The sequence below is a fragment of the Carassius carassius genome, chromosome 40 (assembly GCF_963082965.1).
Source record: "Carassius carassius chromosome 40, fCarCar2.1, whole genome shotgun sequence".
Lineage (NCBI taxonomy): Eukaryota > Metazoa > Chordata > Actinopteri > Cypriniformes > Cyprinidae > Carassius > Carassius carassius.
The window spans coordinates 574676-598673 of record NC_081794.1 but is presented as its reverse complement, the minus strand read 5'-3'; the positions used below and the strand labels follow the sequence as shown (position 1 = coordinate 598673).

Sequence of the window (23998 nt, the reverse complement as noted above, 5' to 3'; positions counted from 1 at the left end):
GGATAAACAACAATGAACAAACTATATCGTGCATTCAATCTTTTGAATTATTTTACATCTTTTGCATCTTCCTTACAACAGAATTACAGTTTTTGCTGAAAATATCCTCACTCTCAGATAATCTGAGATCAGGATGAGTTTGTTTCTCTGCAGTGAATGGGTGCCGTCAGAATGAGAGTAAATAATAACACTTCCTCCAGTGAAAAAGTGCATCAGCTGTTGTCTCTCACAGATTAGTTTAGAGTTGTTTAAACGCTGCTTGATCTGTGCAGATTTCTCTCCTGATTCAGACCAGAACACTTTTTCACTGGAGGAAGTGTTATTACGATTATAGACTCTATGTGTTTGAGTTAAAATCATCTTAATGCTGGATGTGTTTCATCTTTTGTCTTCTCCAGATGTTCACTGATGGACTGGAGTGCTGTGGATTATTGTGATGTTTTTATCAGACTCTCATTCTGACGGCACCCATTCACTGCAGAGCATCCATTGATGAGACACTGATGCAGTGCTACATTTCTACAAACCTGATGAAGAAACAAACTCATCCTGATCTTGGATGACCTGAGGGTGAGGATATTTTCAGCAGTTTACATTTTTGTCTGAACCTTTCAAAACAACAAACTCTTGATTGTTTGTTTCTAACTGTGGCTCTCTCGTGCCTTTATAAAGTGTGTCCAGTGGTTCTAGCACGCCTCGTCTGAAGGCAGCGAGTGGATCCTGGACGCAGGATCGCAGGCTGAGCATGCTCTGAATGTGTGGCTCCTTCAGCAGAAGCTCTCTGTATGCGGCCAGCTGTGGCGAGCGACACAGAAGCGCTGCCACGTTGTGCACAAACTCCGGCACCAGACAGGTGTATGCATTATCTGCCTGACAGTAGTGATACGCCACGACCTGCAGGGGGCGGACAAGAGAAGCACAGCTCAGAGAACCACCGGAGGGCAGATTATATGCTGATCTAGGGCCAGTTTGCTGTAATTATAAACTATACTAATAATACTGATGTGTGCATTATGATGTGGAACAACAATCCCTAAATGAGGAGAGGAAAAACAATATGCTGTGGCTGTAGTGTGTCTTTATTTGTCCCCTGAGAGGTTTGAGTGGCACAGTGCTGAATTGCAAACTTATTCTCCCTTCAGTTGGAATTTGGCGAGCCTTGTGTCATTAGTTTCTGTCGGACACCCATCTCTGAGACAAGTACACATAACTGGTTCCATTAAAGCAGTAATTAGCTTAATTAGCTGCTTTAATACATGATTCGAAGGGCAAAAAAACTGAGGATTTTTGAGGATTATGCAGCAGAGGTAGTGCCTACTCAATAAATAAATAAATAAAACAAACAAATAACTGAGCAAAAGAAATCTGCATATTATTAACTTTTTTTTTTTTTGCAAGACAACATATTCATGTTACAAACAAATACAAACATTAATGTAATTAAACACAAAAAGTGAATTAAAACTATTTTTCACTCATATTATTCACACCATTCAGACAATTAACAAACAACTTGGTGATCAAGTTTGGCTAAAACATAACTCACAACCTTTTGACCTACTATGGTGTAAAATAAAATAAAATAATCTGACTTATTTCCAAATGCTGTTCCTGTGTCTCTGCATGATCATTCAGATTGATGGGAAACGACTTGCAAAAGCAAGAACAACACACACCAGAAACCTCCCCTCGAGCTCCACACACTCCGAAAGCTCTGTTAATGAGTGTGATGGTTTAACGGGGAAACACAGAGTGTGAACGCACACATCACAACTCAGACGCAGTCTGTGACCATCAACTATATTAGAATACCAATTCACTCACACCAATGTTTTCAAAGGACTTTAACCATCCAGAAGGGTAGAAAGTGAGAGTTGATTATTAATGCAGTGACTTAACTTGATCTAATAGCATTGCAAGGAAATCGCTTTCTGCCTGAATAAATATTTTATGAGACTCACTGGCAAACTTACTTCTCTTTTTTAAACATATCTGCATAATGCAATAGCTGAGACAGCAAGCCTGCACAGGTTTAGACAGCCTTTTGTGTGCGAGCAGAAGCAATTCTACCAGTCAACAGCATCTATTGTGAGGAGACTGATGTGTGTGTGTGTGTGTGTGTGTGTGTGTACCTGTGATGCAAGCCTCCTCATGGCCTCCTCCTGCCTCCTCCTCATTTCCGGAGTTCCAGGGCAACTTCCTCCTCCCAGTGTACCATGGGAAGTCTGCGGCTGTGTGAGAGGGATGTCATCTCCATCTGACCACACACATGCAAACAATCAAATACACTCAGTCCAGGCTCATTGGAAAAACATGGCTGCCGGGTGGAAACATTGTTTTGTGACACTTTTCAAAGTGAAATGACTAGTGAGTGGCACTAAAAGCGTGTTCAGTTTTGTCTGAAACAGATGAATCTGACGATGATTTCTTACACTGGTTGTTGTATGTATTGCAGCAGTTCATAACTGAAATGTCCAGTGAGTGGAACTAAAAGTTTAATGCTCTGTCACTTTTGAAAATAGCGTACCTTCTACACTAAACCTAACTGAGAGAGTTTACAAAAGCAAACATAAGATAAAAGATGCATTTGCCGAAGCAGTTGTGTCATTTTATCTTGCTTTCACAAGTCTTCGAGCTCTTTTGACTCTTTTGACAGGTTTCATACTCTTTTCATCACAAGTGCAATGCTGTACCGGGTGTGATACAGAGCAAGTTTACCATGTAAGAAAAGCCAAATATACGGAGCGTTTATGTGATGCAAACATCCAATTGTATTATTTTACAAATAATGCACTGTGGTAAAAATGTTTTGAGGCCATATACTACTACTGTACACTTAAAATTGTGCAAAATAAGCCTTTATTAATTAATAATCTGCACCGGTTATTATCATTTGTGTAAAAAGTAATAAATATTGTTGGTGTATTACTGCCACTAGTGTTCCTTCCAGCTGGAAACTGCAGTGAACTGTAGGAACAAGTTTTTTCCAGAAATGTAGACAGAGGTATTTGTTTCAAAGCACCCATGTTGATTATATTCTATTTATTATTTGTGCGACAGAGAAAGACACACACTAAACGAGCTCTAGAAGAGTTGACTGCAGCACATGTGAAGTTTGGTCAGGATGTACTCTAATAACAGGCTTACGTTTCGGCGACGCCTGTGGGCTCTCGGAGGCGATCTGTCGCATGCGGTTTCCATGGCAACTGAGAGCCACGAGGCGCGAGATGATGGCAGTTTTGCCGAAGCCGATGCTGCCCACCAGGACCACGCCGTGATTGGTGGAGGAGTGGGCGGGGTGCAGGTAGGCGTCGACCTCCTGGAAGAGCCAATCACGGCCAGTGAACACAGAGTCCATGGTGATGCTGGGCACCTCGAAGAGCAGCGGCTTCAGAGCGATGTCCTGCAGTCTGTACGGAGCGAAGGGCACTGAGAACACACAACCACCGATGAGAAGGAGAAACACACATCCTCTAAAACACACCAAACAGACACAGAAACACACATACCAAGGGCCCTATGATTTTAGGGTGAATTGAAGAATTATCAATGAGAACAATCAATACAATGTATAAAACACATCGTTTAATTACTAAAAGTTACTTAATTGTTAATATTTTATACATTTATTTGATTAGACAGACTTTTTGATGATAAAATATAATTATGGTAGAAGTTCTATAATTGTTCAAGATAGTAATTGTTATATTATGCTTATATATATTAAAATTTAAATTTAAAATTGAATTAAAAATGTATTCATTTAGCAGACGCTTTTATCCAAAGCGACTTACAGTGCATTCAGGCTAACAATTTATACCTATCATGTGTTCCCGGGGAATCGAACCCCCAACCTTGTGCTTGGTAGCGCAATGCTATCAACTTAAACGTAACAGAAATTACATTAATTACAAAAATATTTCATAGGGCCCCACATATCCACAGCTACCACACACCTCATCCACATCAAACATACAGTAGGATACAGACAGACGGGACACAGATCAGCCTCATCAGGAACACACACTTATGTGACTGACACACACACACACACACACACACACACACACACGACAGAAGAGAGAGAGAGACATGCAGCAGGTGAAGAGGAACACAGCACTGCCCTCGGCTCTGATTGCTGTCTGAGCACATTTATATCACATCTGTGCATTAAAAGCACCACTCTCATGATCCAAAGATCTCAAATCCAAAAGGTACATGTTTCTTCAGAAATCATTCTGATATGATGATTTACTGCTCAAGACACATTTCTGATTATTATCAAATGAGTATAGAGTGGTAAGAGAAGCAGAGGTGGAAAGTAACGAATTACATTTACTCGCGTTACTGTAATTGAGTAGCTTTTTTGTGTACTAATACTTTTTAAAGTAAATTTTTAAATCTGTAATTTTACTTTTACTTAAGTATATTTTGTTTAAAGTATTGTACTTCGCTACATTTTAAAACACATTAATTACTGAGTAAAAAAAAAATCGCTCCCTGGAAACTACGTCAGTAAATAATGGGCAGGAGGGCAAACTGGCGCTAAAATCACAAGAAAGATGCAGACGGTAGTGGTGGAAATTATGATTCTTTCTAGAGATTCGTTCATTTTCAGTTCAGTTCAATTCGTTCAGAATCGTTCACTGATTCGTTCAGTGATCATTTCTTGGTATTACACAAAATATGCCAGCAGGTGGCGAAAAAAGAGTGTATTATGTGTTATGTCTTTAGTCAACGAACGTATTCACTTGTTACAAAAACTGATCTGGCTTTATTAAAATGTGTGTATAATCGCATTCAGTATATAAAGTCTAATTAAGTTGTTCAGATGAACAAAGCACAAGGTTTTCTTGCCTAATTAGCATTTTAATTGTTTGGTCAGACAATTTGTATATTATATATTCACATTTTAAATCGGGGATTAAACGTGGAGTTGCTAAATATCAAAACAAGCGTATGTGCACAGTAACTGTAACTGCGCTTTGCATTTTGCGAGATTGACATGCTAAATGGCAGACTAACCCAGTTTACTCTCATTCATTTTGTTCACAAACGAGATAAGCGATGTACCAGTTAATTTCATTCACGAACGACATGTATCCGTTCATTCAGGTTCACGAATGACATGTGTGCCAGTTCAGTCATTTCATTCACGAACGAGATGTACTAAATCATTCAACTCGTTCACGAACTCGTTAATTGAAGGGCGTATTCGCTCACTACATTCAACAAATCACATGCTCTGTCACATCTCATACTCAAAGGCTATTGGCTCGAGGTTGTAACTCTTTGACAGGATGAAATGGTTGTTACTCGGTTCACTGAGCTGCGCATGCGCTGCTTATAGCGCCGCACTGCTGTGGAGGGAGTAACTTCAGTGAACGAGAAATATGAGTCAGTGGATTGCGTGAACGAGAACGATTCGTTCAACTAAAAGATTCGTTCAAAAAGAACGATTCGTTCACGAACGACACATCACTAGCAGACGGTCAAAACAGGCGTTAGTGGTGCAGACACCGCTGAAAACGAAACCCCGTCATATTCTGAAGTTGAACTCGAAGGAAATGAAGTGAACCCCTGGCCATATGTATGCTCTATTATGCAGTGTAAGCTGTACTTGCCTAGGAAGACCAAACTAGCAGCTTATAAAATCTCGACAAGACATCAACCCTTCGCAAGAATGTAGAGCTAAGCTAAATGATTGCATCGTTGCATTGGTGGTTAAAATGAAGCTTTGACATTTTAGCAAGAGGTTTTGCACAAATTAGCCAAAAAGACAGTGGTGAGGAGTGTGCTATATATATATATTCTGCAATAATATCATATTTTTTGTTTTAATGATGCGCGCGTGCATTTATAGTGCGTTCTTTCACTGTGTAATTCAGTCTCCTAAAATGCATTTAGAATGATCACAAAATTGAAGATATAGGGGCAGAAAATTCACATATTTATATAATTTCATATATTAAATCAAAATCACACAAAGAATTCCGTCTTTTCCTCCAAAAATCATCATGAATATATACATACATATATATATATAACAGTTCAGTAAACAAGTTAATTAAGAGACTTGCGTTTTAGACACCATATTGCCTTTTTTTAGCTCTATTTCTACAACAGAAAATAATTCCAAACACAGCCACCAAAGCACAGTTTTGCGTATCTGAGCAACGTGACAGTGATTCGTTCCTGAATGAATCAACCGTTTAAATGATTCGGTTCAATCGCAATGACTCACTTATTAACAGTGACTTGCTGACACATACTGGCCATTTTAATTTCACATTTAAAGTATCATTTTTTAAATAATGAATTTCTTATCATTTCAAATGAGTATTCAACATTTTATGTCTTGTATATCATGTAACATTATTCATGCATTTGTAACTGCAGGTTAAATGCATTCTTGTCCTGCACTAAACAGTGTAATACATCTAAATGCCACTTCCAATGAATCTTCTGCATTTCCTCTGCATTAAAAGATGAGTTTGTTGATACTTATTTGCCTGGTAACAGCCCAAATGTTTTATTATTCTAAATAACTGATTCCTTTAATTAAAAACAACTAGTTTGAGATTAATAGGCCTATCCCAGGGGTGTCAAACTCAGTTCCTGGAGGGCCGTAGCCCTAACCCTGCTCCAGCACACATATCATGTAGTTTTCAAATAAACCTTAATGATTAGATTAGCTGGATCAGGTGTGTTTAATTAGGGTTAAATCTAAACTGTGCAGGACTGTGGCCCTCCAGGAACTGAGTTTGACACCCTTGGCCTGTCCCATTTTTGACTCCCTCCCACTGTTAAAATGTAACTAAGTAATTTTTACTCTGAGTAAATTTTAAATGAGCTACTTTTTACTTTTACTTGAGTTGATTTTTAGACTGGTACTTTTACTTGTACTTAAGTAAAATTTCATTAATGTAATGGTACTTTTACTTGAGTAGAATATTTTTGTACTCTTCCCACCTCTGAAGAGAAGCATGCCGGTGATTTTAGCGTTTGATATCATACAGTGTTAGGAAGGACTGTATTTGACACACACCTAAAGACCCTGTGGATGATCGGATCTGCTCAAGTGATCAGTGATGGAGAGCTGCTAGCTAACAGATGGCTAATCATGATGACTAGTACTGCGTGTGTTGAACAGAGCGTGACGCACAGGAAGCTGCTGCACTCATGTTACTGTACACGAATGTGTTGAGTTAAGCTCTGTAGACTTGCCTTAAATGTTTGCTGTTAAAATAGGCCACTCTTTGTTTTTAATGTGTTTGTGTACACAATAACTAGATTTTATATTTTTAACATCAATAAAATCCAGTTGTTTCTATCTGATACATTTTAAAAGAATATAGTTTTCCCAAATATAGCAATATTTTAGCCATGTTCATAGTTCATAACTGAGTAAACAGATTTATGTTGATTCTAAATGCATTTTGAAAGCATGATTATTTAAATAATGAAATAATGAATAATGAATGTAAATATTTCATGTAAATAATTAATGATAAACTATGCCAAATGGATGGAAATGTTGTACGCAGTTCAAGTATGTAAATCTTATATTGAGGTGTAAATGTGTTTGTGTGTGACACAGAGAGCAGATGAGGATCAGGTTCACCTCGCAGCTCTGTGTTCTGACGCATCATTCGCAGCGGAGCGTGTCTCTGGTCCTCCAGGTGAGTCCAGCTGGTGGCTGATGGGACACAAACACAGCTGCATGAAGACGAAGCAGTCCATCTCATCAACACACAACACTCATTTATTTATTTAACACACATACTTGTTGGTCTTTTTCAAAGATGATACATAACAGATTATTGCTGACGAGAAAGCCTTTAAAAATAAAATAAAGTAAAAAATAAAGTTTACAGTAAAGATAATGTTATGATCTACTAATAATATTACTAGTAATTAATACTGTTTTTATTTATATATAATATATATTATTAAAAGTATGTGGAACTCTAAAATCAAATCCATTTGTCTAACCAAGTTATGTTTCAAATTTGAAGTTGATGTCACAAAAAAAAAAAAATGGTTCCTGTAAGATTTTGTTTGGTCGCTATACCAAACATCACCACTGGGTGACACCCAAACTCGATTGAATTCTTTGATGCAGTTTTCTATCACAAATTTAACCTTTTTCTGTCACAATATCACCTCTTAATTTTAAAAAGGAATTAAAAAACAAAAACTTTGAGCAAATTCCTAAAGGAGGTAACACTTTATTTTGATCGTCCACTTTAGACATTCGTTAACTTTATACCTTAAATACTTTATACCAGAAATACTTTTTACTTTTTTATTCCAAGGAAGAAATTGGTTTTAAAGTAGCTCTAGAGATAACACTTGTACAACAATATAAAAACACTAAAATAAAATGAGACCATTAAAGTATCAAATATGAAGTTTTGACATGAAAACCAATGGTGTTTGACATTATTAATACCCAACCTGTGCATCACAGAGCATCCGAGAGCACATTTTTGGAGAGGCAGGTTGTGTTATTTTCAGCTCGATGGTTATTTCTGACAAGGATGACATATTCCACAGAGCTCGAGGAGTCTTCTCAGAATGTGTGAGTGGACGTCTCATTGTGAGTGTATCAGATGAAATAAAAAGGTTTCTCACAAAAAAAATAATCATGTTGAAATTGATTTTGGGTGTGCTTGTGTGCGTTATCATCATGTGTGCTTGTGTGTATATGACAAGACAGCCTTGTTCTGAGATAATACGCTTAAAATTGAGTTTGAGTGTGTGAAGACGTGTGTGTGTGTGTGTGTGTGTGTGTGTGCGGAGCCACAGCTGCATCTTATTCCACAAAGCCGCAGGTGAACGAATCCGAGGTTCTTCTCGCAGAAAGATGGGAAAACAAGCAATTACAGCAGCTTTCCAGTAGAGTTAAAGACACTCTGTTCTCACGAGGAGCTTCTAGTGCATTAAAATGGAGCTGAGTCAGGCTGAGCTGCCCTTACTGGACCAATCTCAGTCTTGTTACGCAACATAGGAAATACAAATGATTCCAGTCAAACAACACCGCCTGACTTTGCTCAGTGTGAGATAAAGGGCTAGTTCACACAAAAATTAAGGTTTTGTCATCTTTTAATCACCTTCATGCTATTCCCAAACCATAGGACTTTATTTTTTTGCAAGGAACACAAAAGATAATAATCTTTTTAAAGTAAAGATAAAATAAATACAAGAGAATAAAGAAAAGATAATAAACTAATAAATGAATTAATAAACAGACATGTCTTGGTAACTTACTGAAATAAGTTAAATTTGAAGCAGTAAAATTACTCTAAAAAAACTGAACAAAAATTAAAACTGAAATAAAAAACAAATAGCAATATTTAAGAACAAAAACGATTGTCATAAAAATGACAAATACGTAATACAAAATTACTATTTTTTTACTAAAATCAAAATGAAAACTGAAAATATTAATTATATATTATTTAAATAAAATTCTATATTATTTAAAAAGCATATATTTCAAATTAAAATCGAATTAATAATTTGCATAAAAATCTAAAATAGTGTATAGATAAATTATATTAAATATTAATGTTGATTTGCTGCTCTAGAAGCTTTTCTGAATGTTATCAATGTTGAAAACAGTCACGCTGCCCAATATTTCTTTATATTTTTTTTCCAGGAGTCTTGAACAGCATTTATTTTAAACAGATTTTTTTTGTAACAATTAAAAAGTATTTACTGTCATACAATGAGTTTACTGCATCCTTGCTGGATAATTTCTTTTAAAATGAATCTGCTAGCTCACATTTGGTTTTGGAATAAGTTGGTAATAAATGCAAATAAATTAATTTGTATGTCATTTGTAGAACCCAGCAGCCTCATTCACTTTCACTCTATGGAAAAGAGCAGCCTAGACATTCTGCTAAACATCTCCTTTTGTGTTCCACGAGCGACAGGGTTTGTAGGGATGTGAATGAATGTAAACAATGCTTGTATTTTATTTATTTTCATGTGACCTATCCCTTCTTGCGTTACATCACACCTTCATGGCCATTCTCTTCTAATGAGGATGTTGACGCAACACAATACCTGCACAACATTACATCACCTACAGTCTGCACTCCTCCATTCACACGTCTCTCCTCCAGCGCTGGAGCTCAGCCAATCAGCAGCCAGCATTCTCTCCGCCTTCATCTCATCTCCAACTCTCTCTTTTACCTGCCATTATTCTCACACTGTTTTCTTTCATCCCCTCTCCTTCCTTTTTTCGCTCCTCGTTACATCATTTGGGTTGACAGTGAGTATTTCTCGCTCTATTTTCACTGAGAACATCACTTACCTCAGTACGTTATTTATATCACTGCCCTTTCTTTTTTAGACTTTCTTTCATTTTTTCCCTCCTGCACATCTCTCGTTCCGCTGATATTTGTTTTCTAAGTGATGTTTGAGTTGCAATGATTAAGTGACATATACATCTACTGATACAAATGCATAATAGCATAACACTTCCTCCAGTGAAAAAGTGCATCAGCTGTTGTCTCTCACATATTTGTTTAGAGCTGTTTAAATGCTGCTTGATCTGTGCAGATTTCTCTCCTGATTCAGACCAGAACACTTCTTCACTGGAGGAAGTGTTATTATGGATTATAGACTCTATGTGTTTGAGTTAAAATCATCTTAATGCTGGATGTGTTTCAGCTGTTGTCTTCTCCAGATGTTCACTGATGGACTGGAGTGCTGTGGATTATTGTGATGTTTTTATCAGACTCTCATTCTGACGGCACCCATTCACTGCAGAGGTTAATAGATTTTGAAAAATGTCTCACAGTTAACTAAGTTTATGCTTGAAACAAGACAAAATCCCTGCCAGTGGAGTAAGAAAAATGTACATGTTTCCTTTTTGAATAAAGTTCATGTTTGTTTTCCCATTGATTGACATATTAATTGTTCGCACAATACATTTTTCAGTAAGCAAGATTTAATTTCTGCAAATCAAGATAAAAAGACTGAGGAAATAGTTTTAGCAGTTTTTATATCTAATGGATTTTGGTAAAGTCATACCATCACAAAAGCATTTGAGAAGTCTGTGAACACGCTCTTGTTAATGACTCTGTTCTTGTTGCTCTTGATGGGATCCCAGCAGCCAGCTAAAAAAAGCTCTAAATGCAAAGTGAACATGAGCTGATAAATGTAGTTTTGGATATTCAGCCAAGGTGAAAATAAATTAATAGATAAAAAAAACTATGTATATATTGCTGTTTTTTTGTGTGGAAACCTAAATTCTGTTGCTATTCATCCCAGAAGAATTCCTCTTTAGATGACAGTATATTTTCCAGACCGACCCGCACAGCTTGCTGCGCTCAGATTTATATGGTTTCCAGATCAACTGCATCACTCCTGATCACAAGTGTGAATACCAGCCGTTTCCTCCATTAAGAAATCATCTTTTATATCACTTGCCCTTTCCAGAGCCACTTTCTTTTGAGATAACCATAACTCACTGTTCTCTCTTTCTCTCTCTCTCCTAAAAACACTTCTTCTCATAAATACAACAATGCTGATTACTTGGACAATAACACAATCAGCCAGCAATGAGGAGGCGCTGCGTTATATAAGACACATACAGTATCAACATCATCAGACAGATTTAGCTTTTACTTCAGGGAGCGAGTGCTGTTCATCATTACCTCCGCTATTAGACGCCTCTTATCTCCTGCTAACACAGAGCTGAAACACGAGGTCTGTGACCCGGCTGAATCAGATTGTTCTGACCCCACGGAACACAGGAGAGGACATTAACCTGGACATCAGGGTCAGCGTCACTCAGAACCAATCAAGAACTATTTCAAACTCCTCCTGAACTGAATCTGAATGTGAGGAAGCTGACTTAAAATAGATGACATTTAAAGAAACTTTTTCCAGGATAAATTACTCATGAAAGTGAGCATATAACACATTAGAACACATATATATTCATACTGACAAATTAAATGTTTCTTTAAATGTTTCTATCAGCTTATTTTATTATTTATTAATTTATTTATTTATTGATGTATCACTATTATTACTACTTACTATTATTAATATGATCACTAGATAGATAGATAGATAGATAGATAGATAGATAGATAGATAGATAGATAGATAGATAGATAGATAGATAGGAAATCACATGACTGCTTGTCAGCGTTTTCTCTGCTTCCTGTTGGCCTTGCTGCTGCTAATCGTAGCTCCGTGTAGCTGTTTTTTCTCTAGAATCTTTATCTTTACTATCACTCTCTGTTTTTTTAAAGTGGTAAAATATAACTTAATTCACACCATATTTCTGATATTATCGATCAATCTTATCAAATTAACTTTGATCGTTCACTTTTATTTTATATCCGTGAGTGCAGTACACCTGCAAAGCGTTAGCACTCGTTAGCTTGTCATTAGCGTCTTCATTCGAAACTATCGCTGTATTCTTTTCTCCTCTCCCTCGCTCCAGTTTTTCACAAGTTCATCAAACAACCGCAGTAAGAAGTTTCATCAAGCACGGTGAGTAATGTCTTCTCCTATCATTGTTTCTTGCACCTCTTGCCATATGTACAGTTTATCTATCTCTGACGCAGATGAGGGATTCACATGTGATAAATGCAGGGAAATAGTTAGGCTGACAGAGAAGATTTCAGAATTAGAGACACGCATCCAAACTTTAATTGAGGACAGTAAGAATGTTAGGGCTCTAGATACGGCTTTGGATGCGTCTAGCTCAGGGATTCCTGTACATTGTTCGGTTCCGGAAACAGAGCCCCTGCAGCAGGGCAACTGGGTGACGGTGAGGCAGCGTAGTCGTGGGTCAAAACATTAAACAGGTTCTCCCCACTCAGTGATGCACCCACTGAGAAACCTGATGAAAGTGCTCTAGTTATTGGTGATTCTATTGTACGGAACGTGAATATAGAGACACCAGCCACCATAGTCAAATGTTTACCGGGAGCCAGAGCGCCTGACATCTTGGCAAATTTAAAAGTGCTGGCTAATGCTAAACGTAAATACAGTAAGATTGTTATTCATGCTGGCGCTAATGATGTTCGACTTCGCCAGTCGGAGATCACTAAAAATAACATTAAAGAGGTGTGTGAACTTGCAAGCACGATGTCAGACACTGTAATATGCTCTGGTCCCCTCCCTGCTTACCGTGGTGATGAGATGCATAGCAGATTGTCATCACTCAATGGCTGGATGTCTAAGTGGTGCCCACAGAATAACATAGGTTTCATAGACAATTGGACGAGCTTTTGGGGCAGACCTGACCTGTTTAAAAGAGATGGCCTTCATCCCTATTATTATTAATTCCTCATTGTCATTAGGATATGTCCCCAAAACCTTCAAACTGGCTGTTATTAAGCCTCTCATCAAAAAAAAAAATAAAAACACAACTTGACCCCAAAGAACTAGTTAGTTATAGACCAATCTCGAATCTGCCTTTTCTGTCCAAGATACTAGAAAAGGTGGTATCCTCACAATTATGTTCCTTCTTAGAGAAAAATGAAATCTGTGAGGATTTCCAGTCAGGATTTAGACCGTATCATAGTACTGAGACTGCTCTCCTTAGAGTTACAAATGATCTGCTCTTATCATCTGATTGTGGGTGTATCTCTCTATTAGTTTTATTGGATCTTAGTGCTGCGTTCGACTCTATTGACCACAACATTCTTTTGCATAGACTTGAATACTTTGTTGGCATCAGTGGAAGTGCATTAGCATGGTTTAAATCATACTTATATGACCGCCTTCAGTTCGTAGTAGTGATTTAAGATCTTATCAAAAAGATCATATCATATCGATTGCAGTAGGGAGTACCTCAAGGCTCAATACTAGGGCCGCTACTATTCACGCTTTACATTTTACCCTTAGGAGATATAATCAGGAAACATGGTGTTAGCTTTCACTCTTATGCTGATGATACTCAATCAATAGATATCATCAATAGCAATCTTTCCTTAGAAAGCCACGTTTCTAGCATTTGTAAAAAAAAAATAGTTCTCAAAAATATATGTAAATTACGGCCTATGCTCTCAATGTCAAATGCAGAAATGTTAATTCATGCATTTATGACCTCAAGGTTAGATTATTGTAATGCTTTATTGGGTGGTTGTTTTGCATGCTTAGTAAACAAACTACAGCTAGTCCAAAATGCAGCAGCAAGAGTTCTTACTATTTTGTTTAAAGCGCTATATAAATAAAGGTGACTTGACTTGACTGCTGATCAAAGAAACCTGACTTGTAGAAGGCGGGGCTTCACTCACCTGCCACTGAGTTGGGGCGGGGCATGAGGTAGATTGGGGTGGGGTGAGAGGAGCAGTGGGTGGAGCCGAGCTCTGGGATCTTGTTGAGGCTGTAGGTGGAGGCGGTCATGTTCTCATCCACGCGGTACAGACTGGAGTCCAGAGTGGATCTGTATGAGTGCCAGAGCTTCAGGCTGGTGCTTTGAGAGCCGTCCCCATGCTTCCTGCTCCTGTCCATCGGCTCTGAGTAACTGGTCAGGGTGGCTGGGAAAAGAGGAGGCAAGCTGTCAAGATGAAGTCACGCCAAGGCAAGAAAGTTCTGCTGAACAGATCAGCTCCCCAGATGCTACCGTATGAAAAGTGATTGCACCAATTAAGTTCCAGAAGCACATAATTTGGCTTGAGATTATATTTAGATATGCTTTAGAGCCTTAAAAATAACTTTACAGATGAAGAGTGGAATTCCTGCACCACTATTTGCATTATTGGAATCGCAACCTGCAACATATGCTCTAACTCCATAATTAAGTTTGCGGATGACACCACGGTGCATCCTCTGTTTAAACTTTCTTTGCACACTGTGTTATATGTAAAGTCATTTGCATTGAGCTGGGCCCGGTTCCCCAAAATGTTCTTATCGCTAAGTAGTTCTTAACCTATTCCTTAACCTCTCTCTTAACCTTATTGCACGATTCCCGACACGTTCATACGCTAAGTAAATCTTTTGTAAATCACACTTTCGTAAGGTTGGTCTGGACCATTCGTAAGCTCTCTCTTAGCATTGTTTGAGCTCAAGACACTAGTCTTTAGTAATCAGCGCAGCGCAGTACAAGTCAAACTATGGTATTTTGACAATGATTTTATGTTATGGACATTTTAAGACTCATAATAAAATATGTTCGCAATGGATACAGGCCTATTTATGAAGTTGACTTCATGTGGTATCAGAACTAATACGGTGGTATTTAGCCTAGGCTATTTCGTAATGTAATTAAAGCGAATTGGCAATCACTTTTGATAATTAAAATCTGGCAAACAATTTGGCTCTAAATGGCTAAGATCTATAAATGGGTAAGCTTGGCGGTGTCCAATAAGCGACCAACTATGGCAGCGATCCAACGTGTCCTTGTATTGAGGGTTTGATCTCTGACCTGGTGGCAAGGTCCAGCAATACTTCAAGTTCCTCTGACGAGAAGCTTGATGTCCTTTTTTTATGTTGCTTCCCCATCATATTCTTCATCTAACTCTCTCTCTCTGTTCATTGTAGATAGGTTTCTTTTTATTGAAAACATTAACCAATGGCAATCAACATTAAACAGAAGTAACTGCAGCTGCTTGACAATCAATTCTGATTGTAAAGTACCTTACCTTTAATATAAAAGTGTATTATATAATTTTTAGAAGTCGTTAAACCCATGTCAAGAAGCGGCACAAGTAGCACAACAGGATAAGGAGGGTAGATGATTAGTGAGGGATACCCGGTTCATCTAACCGTCACAACATATCATGTGAACATATTACTGACCATTTGATAATTTAATTTATAGTCTATATTTTACTGATAACTTAAACTATGTTAAAAAAAATGTTACTGGAATAATTTGAGGAATGTTTCATTTGCATAGAACGTGTTGTTTTTCTTAACGCTTTAATGCACCTTCGCGTGAAGTGGAAAATCAATTCCTGAGCAATCGATGCCAACTAATTCAGCACCTTCACTCGGGACAGCGCTCTTATAACATCAGACGTTAGAGGCAGCGTGCTAAGAAGCTTCCTAAGGGACACTTCGGGGAACACACTTAGGAACATAAACAACTTTGGTAAGATATATCTTTCGAGGTCTTCTTAGCGCGCTAAGAGTGAGCGTTATTGGGGAACCGGGCCATGGTCTCTGTCCTCCTACCTCAGAACTTGCACTGTATGTCATAAAGCTTAATGTATATACACACACATTCTATATTTATTTTATATACTCTGTTCTTGGCACTTCTGCTAGATGCTATCTGCATTTCATCGGCTCTGTACTTGTACTTGCACAGTGAAAATAAAGTTGAATCCAATCTAATCTAATATGAAGCGTCTGTATTCAGTGTAAATTTGTTTAAAATTACAAATTTTTACAAATCTTTCTGATTGTTTTTAAAGGTATTGAACTCAGGCGAGAGTGTTTTGAATGTACTTGACGTCATAATCATGACTTGTAAATATGAACTTCGCAGGAGTCCCACCTTTTGGTCAAAAGGGCCAATCAACTTTTAGAAATGATTTTCATTTGATTGTGATTTGAACTTAAGAAACAACAATTATAATTTCACTTTTGACAAAACATACATTAATAGTCAAAAGTTTTTTAACAATAAGATTTTTTTGTATGTTTGTTTTTTAAGAATACTCTTCTGCTCACCAAGCCTGCATTTATTTGATCCAAAATACAGCAAAAGCAGTAATATTGTGAAATATTTTTACTATTTAAATGAGCTGTTTTCTGTGTGAATCTCTGTTAAAGTGTAATTTATTTCTGTGATGCACAGCTGTATTTTCAGCATCATTCCTCCAGTCTTCAGTGACACATGATCTTCAGAAATCAGAATAATATGATGATTTACTGCTCAAGAAACATTTCTGATTATCATCAATGTTGAACACAGCTGAATATAATTTTTTATATTGTGTGTGTTTCTTTGATGTATAGAAAGTTCAAAAGAACAGCAATTATCTGAAATAAAAATCTTTTGTTGCATTATAAATGTCTTTATCATCACGATGGATTAATTTAAAGCATTAAAGTATTAATTTCTATGGATAAAGGATTTAAAAAGGATCACGTGACACTGAAGACTGGAGGAATGATGCTGAAAATACAGCTGTGCATCACAGAAATAAATTAGAGTTTAACAGACAGCCTTGAAGAGACATGTTTTAGAAAGGCCAGCTCACAGGGCAGGACTCACCGATGATGCCGCTGTCTCTGCTCTCCAGCGTGGATGTGGGGCTGCTGAAGGCCTGTCCCGAAGCAGCAGGGGGAAGGGTGGAGCAGGGGCTGCAGGCGGGGGGCGAGGAGGTGCTGCTGGTCAGAGTGGAGCACGGACTCATCCTCCCGCTCACTCCTAAACTCTGCACACACACCTGTACTCTCAGTTCACCTCTGTCCTGCCTATCATTACCATCCAACATCACGACAGACACAGCTCTAAAACACTCACAAGCACTTCAGAGTGTCAGAGTGAGAGTCCACACACACACACATACACACACACTCAAACTTTTATACTGTACAAACTGTATTTTCTATTGCTCTAAACCAACCCTACACCTAACCCTACCCCTTACAGAAAACTCTCTGCATTTTTACAATTAAAAAAAAACAACAACTTTCATTACTTTATCTTTAGACCAGTTTAACAGATGAGGACGTTCCCAAAGGGAGCTTTTTCACACCGGTGAGATTTAACCTTTCTGAGTGTTTTTACATCTTAAGAAGGTGTGTATTTATTGCAGGAGGTGAGGATGAATAACTCACCTGAGCGTCATCAGGCTCATCCATGCTGTACTGCGGCCCTTGAGACCCCTCGCTCACTTTGTCTCCGAGTAGGAAGCCAAGACGAGTCATTAACGTGTTCGCTGCCTCATCCACTGAGGGGGGGGGGGGGGACAAAATCCGGACCTAACCCCCCTAATAAGAGAGAGACAGAGAGAGAGAGAGAGAGAGAGAGAGAGAGAGAGAGAGAGAGAGAGACAGATTACCTCTACTAATGCACACTGAGAAATGAGCCATCAAATTTTGAAAACACCTAAAAATCCGTGACCCCAACTCTAACAATTTTAAAGCCCTTAAAAACCATGAAGTGAACCCTGAAAAAAGTCCTCTGATTCAGATTATCCTAAAGCTGCAGAAGCAAACTAACACGACTAAAATCATCCAGCATCAGGACACTGAAATATCCATCCACACAATTCAGCCCAACCATATTATAAAAGCACAAAAAGAAAATGATCTAACTTATTGGACTGAAACAACAGAAAAACAAAGTAAACTTGAATGTTATGGCCCTAAACAGAGACTACACAACTGCAGGATATCTGTGTACACTGAAAGAGTGTAAATGAAGAAGACAGATGACGAGGTACAGACTGAGCAGTCATACCCTGACTGTAGAGACAGGCAGATATCCACAGAACTGACCACATCTGACCTTACTGCAATCACAGAGACACACTTTTTCACCAGCTGAGAAGAATTCAAAATGTAAAACAAGAAAACACAACTTCAATATTAATTAGGTGAAAAACAAGATTGTATCTTACTAGCAGCAAGATTGATGCCTGTCACAAAAGAGGGAGGAGTCAACAAATAAGAGATGCGCCTACACACACACACACACACACCACAAACACACACACACACACACACACACTAACCACACACACACACAATATGTAAATTATAAATTGTAGAATTTCAAAATATGTGTTCTACTTTTTAAATGTATATACATGCACGTTTTTGTTGCATATATTATATATATCTGTTCTAAATTTGATGTAAACACTATGCTTTGACAATACATTGTAACAATTGTCATGCCAATAAAGCACACATTGAATTGAATTGAATTGAGAGAGAGAGAGAGAAAGAGACACAATTGAACTAAGCCAATTATAAAGTGAAACCAGATAACTAGCTCACCACAACAGAAAAAGTTAATCATGAGCCTCACATCTTCCGCTGCTCGTGTCAGCTTTATCATGAATATGGATTCCACATGAAAATTCAATAATTCAGTAAGTGATTTCCCACAGATTTTAAATGACAGCTCACCCTTGGAGCCCATCAATCTCTCTCTGTGTTCTCCCAGCCTGCGCTCTTCTGCATGACAACATACATAGATGAGAGCCACAGCTCACAGACACAGACACAGCTCACAGACAGAGCTCAAAGACACAGCTCACAGACAACGTCTCCGACACTGACACAGCTCACAGGCACAGCTCACAGACACAGACACTGACACAGCTCAAAGACACAGCTCACAACTCACAGCCACAGACCACAGACACGGCTCACAGCTCACAGACACAGCTCAAAGACACAGACACAGACACAGCTCACAGACGTCATAGACACAGACACAGCTCACAGACGCCGACACAGCTCAAAGACACAGCTCACAGACACAGCTCACAGACACAGCTAACAGCCACAGACCACAGACACAACTCACAGACACAGCTCACAGACACAGCTCAAAGACACAGCTCACAGACAACATCACAGACACAGACAAAGCTCACAGACACCAATGACACAGCTCAAAGACACAGCTCACAGACACAGCTCACAGACACAGCTCACAACTCACAGCCACAGACCACAGACACGGCTCACAGACACAGCTCACAGACACAGCTCACAGACACAGCTCACAGACACAGCTCAAAGACACAGCTCACATACACAATTTCACAGACACAGCTCAAAGACACAGCTCACAGACACAGCTCACAGACAACGTCACAGACACAGCTCACAGACACAGACACAACTCAGACACAGACACAACTTACAGACACGGCTCACAGACACAGCTCACAGCTCACAGACACAGCTCACAGACACTGACACAGCTCACAGACACAGACACAGACACAGACACAATTCACAGACACAGCTCACAGACACAGACACAGCTCACAGCTCACAGACACAGCTCACAACTCACAGACACAGCTCACAGACACAGCTCACAGACACAGTCCACAGACACAGCTCACAGACACAGACACTGACACAGCTCACAGCTCACAGATACAGACACAGCTCACAGACACTGACACAATTCACAGACACAGCTCACAGACACAGACACAATTCACAGACACAGCTCACAGACACAGACACAATTCACAGACACAGCTCACAGACACAGACACAATTCACAGACACAGCTCACAGACACAGACACAGACACAGACACAATTCACAGACACAGCTCACAGACACAGACACAGCTCACAGACACAGCTCACAACTCACAGACACAGCTCACAGACACAGCTCACAGACACAGTCCACAGACACAGCTCACAGACACAGACACTGACACAGCTCACAGCTCACAGACACAGACACAGCTCACAGACACAGCTCACAGACACAGACACAGCTCACAGACACAGACACAATTCACAGACACAGACGGAGAGACGGCGAGAGAGAAAAGCTACAAGACAAAACTACTGAAAGAGTGAAGAATTTCATTCTGAGGTGATTTCAGCATTACTGTTAGAGAAACACTGATGGATAGAACAAATGATAAACACTAGGGGTGTCCCCGACTAAGGATTTTCATAGTCGAATCAGAATTTTCTAATCTTGCTGATATTCGACTTATAGTCAAATCATATGTTTGGGGGCGGGGCTTAATACATTTACCCAAGTCAGACATTTGACAGCCATAATTAATAATGTTAACACACAGGGAAAATGTGTAACAAATGCCTCGCAGATACAAATGGGGTAAATAATGTTTTTTTATGTTTTGATTAAAGGATAGTTAACACTAAATGTCATCTAAGCCCTTAAATTAAATTTTTTACAATATTGCTCTCATTATAAAGTTTGCCTATATGACAGTAGTTATTAATGTTCTTCATTTCTGTTTTGAGCGGCACGTGCTGAAGATGACCAGTAGAGTGAGCATTTGATAGCACTTTTTTAATCAATGGGATTCAACTTATAATTTCATGTAGAATACGCTTCGCTATTTATAAAACATAACGTTTATATTAAGACTTATAGGCTATCTGCAAAAAGAGCCTGAATGCAAATGAACGTGTCTGTGCGGCTCTGAATGAACTCATTTTGTGGACGCGTTCTTCACGAAACAATGTGCAGAAACACATTAGCCAAACTCTAAAAATTCACAGCGTTTTAGCATAATGGCGTTCTCATTATAATGGTATGGGTGTGACAGTCCAGTCATAGTTATTAATATTCTGCTTTGTATGTCCTGCTCGTGCTGTACGCTGAAGAGATATCACCGTAGTACTACAATGAAGCACTTAACACAAAACCAAATGCATCTTATATCAGGTAAATAATATATCCATGATATATATACACCGGCTGAAATGTTTTGAAATCACTTGTACCCTACCTGTTCGAAAAAATCCAGTCTCTGCCTGTGTCAGTTTGAGTCTTGGTAAAGTTTTAAATCCCTGCCACCAAGATGCTCCTCTGTCGGTCACGGACTATGAAAAGTGAAACATAAATCTTTAGGAGTGGTTCGATTTATTCACGCACTTTAAAATATTAATTTGAAGCTTCTTTCTTTTCGGATTCTTATTCACGGCTTTAACATAAAAGGCTGCATATTAACTTATTGGGAGAAAACTGCAAGTTCTACACTACAGACCAAAAGTTTGGACACACCTTCTCATTCAAAGAGTTTTCTTTATTTTCATGACTATGAAAATTGTAGAGTCACACTGAAGGCATCAAGGGCTATTTGACCAAGAAGGAGAGTGATGGGGTGCTGCGCCAGATGACCTGGCCTCCACAGTCACCGGACCTGAACCCAATCGAGATGGTTTAGGGGTGAGCTGGACCGCAGACAGAAGGCAAAAGGGCCAACAAGTGCTAAGCATCTCTCGGGGAACTCCTTCAAGACTGTTGGAAGACCATTTCAGGTGACTACCTCTTGAAGCTCATCAAGAGAATGCCAAGAGTGTGCAAAGCAGTAATCAAAGCAAAAGGTGACTACTTTGAAGAACCGAGAATATGACATATTTTCAGCTGTTTCACACTTCTTTGTTATGTATATAATTCCATATATAATCCCACATGTGTTCATTCATAGTTTTGATGCCTTCAGTGTGACTCTACAATTTTCATAGTCATGAAAATAAAGAAACTCTTTGAATGAGAAGGTGTGTCCAAACTTTTGGTCTGTACTGTAGGTGAAATCAGACATTTGAGCCTTCACATATAGTCAAAATATTCCGCGAATATTCGACTGTGAGATTGGTAGTCGAATCAGGCTCCTCGAATCGATGCATCGAATCATCGACTATTTGGGGTCACCCCTAATAAACACTGAAGCATATACTGAACTCTACTTCCTATAATCAGATATTTCATTGCAATAGTACCATATTTTTTTATATTACTGGATATCAGCATGTTGAGAGCACCACAACCTACAGAAGAATATAGAATGATATAGAATGATATAGATAGATGGATGGATGGATGGACACAACACAATACAGCAGTGAATAAATATCAGAACAACACACGTCTCATGTTTGTGGATATCTGTATGTTGCTTGTATTGTCTATGCACATCAGGAATAATAATACAAATAATAATAATAAAAAGTTCCTTCTGAAATTCCTTGTAAGAAATTAAAGTGGATACAAATTAGACAACTAGTTTAACATACAATATTCAGTACACTTCTCCATATTGTGTATAAAAAGGCTTAAAATGGTGATTTATTTTATTGAAAGGACCCTTCATTTAAACCAAACATCCTTTTTCCAAATGTTAGATTCAAGAAATTAAATGCAGTACTTACACTGTAATTAAAATAAGGCATGTTTTCCTTACTATTACTATTTATTTTACCATTAATATTCAAATTGTTTTTTTTTTTTCAATTTGTGGGTAGCTATATTATTATTGTTTGGCAAAAAAACTGTAGAAATTATTATATTTATTATACATGTATTACTATATCTGTTTAGACAGACCACTATAACAATCTATAACAATTATTTGAACAAATATTAAATAACATACAGTAAAACTGCAGTTAAAAATAAAAACCAATGCATGTTTTTCTTAGTATTATTGTTAATTTTATTACCACTCATTTACCATTCATATTTAATAAATATGTATTATTTGGCGTTTTGCAGTGTGTTGGTAGTATTTAAATTATTAAGAAATTAAGAAAAAGAACAAAGCATGTTATTCAATAATCTGTTTAGATGGGCCACTTTAACAATCTGTAGTAATAAAAACAACGTTTATTTACATATGTAAGTTTTTAACAAATATTATAAAACATGCAGTTATTATAGAGCTATAAAAATAATGTGATCTAGACCAGATAATTGTGTTTTATAACACGTCTCAACTTCCACGAGCCTGCAGTACTAACACTGCACAACACACTGCTCTCAGTCCAGTGCTGTGTGTTCATGCATGGAGAGATCTGTTAGAGCACTTACTCTCAGAAAACACTGTATAACCAGCCCGAGTCTCTGGATCTGCTGCTTAAAGAAAGCCGAGCGTTTGTGTGTGTGTGCGTGTGTGTGTCTAGGTTTAGTGCATGTTTGTGTTTGCACGCAGGTTTCAGGGGGAATGTCAGAGCTGGAAATGCTTCTATCCATAGACAGCACCCACGCGCCGAGCTGCTATATCTACAGGAGAGTGACGGAAACTTCTCCTCAAGTGAGATCTTTAGCTATGAATGCATCGTGATATTTGATTATGCTCAATAAACATCTCTGTATTTATGCATCAGATGGCCTCAAAGATGATGTGTTTCAGTAATCAAACAGCCTCTGTTGCCAAGGAGATTCAAAACACATCATCCAAGACATAAAACACAGTAACACTGCAGTCAAGAAACACAGGAAAGGATCATAGTCAATCATTTGTTTAGATGCATCAATAATAATCAATCATCTTGATTTACATAAATGTCATTTTAGTAAAGTTTTAGTTTTTAAC

General features: G+C 38.2%; 1 protein-coding gene across 1 annotated transcript in view; it reads right to left on the bottom strand.

Annotated features, from left to right (window-relative positions):
* The window catches only part of LOC132121901 (protein TANC2-like), a 34515-nt gene extending 16619 nt beyond the window's left edge, over positions 1-17896 (bottom strand). The window contains exons 1-7 of the mRNA XM_059531634.1: positions 17776-17896; positions 17207-17369; positions 14277-14519; positions 7625-7699; positions 3148-3429; positions 2133-2257; positions 663-894 (exon numbers count right to left, since the gene is read on the bottom strand). Coding sequence (XP_059387617.1) covers positions 663-894; positions 2133-2257; positions 3148-3429; positions 7625-7699; positions 14277-14519; positions 17207-17369; positions 17776-17865 — 1210 coding nt within the window. The 5' untranslated portion in view covers positions 17866-17896. The remainder of the gene's footprint in view (positions 1-662; positions 895-2132; positions 2258-3147; positions 3430-7624; positions 7700-14276; positions 14520-17206; positions 17370-17775) is intronic.
* Between the last annotated feature and the right edge of the window lie 6102 nt (positions 17897-23998).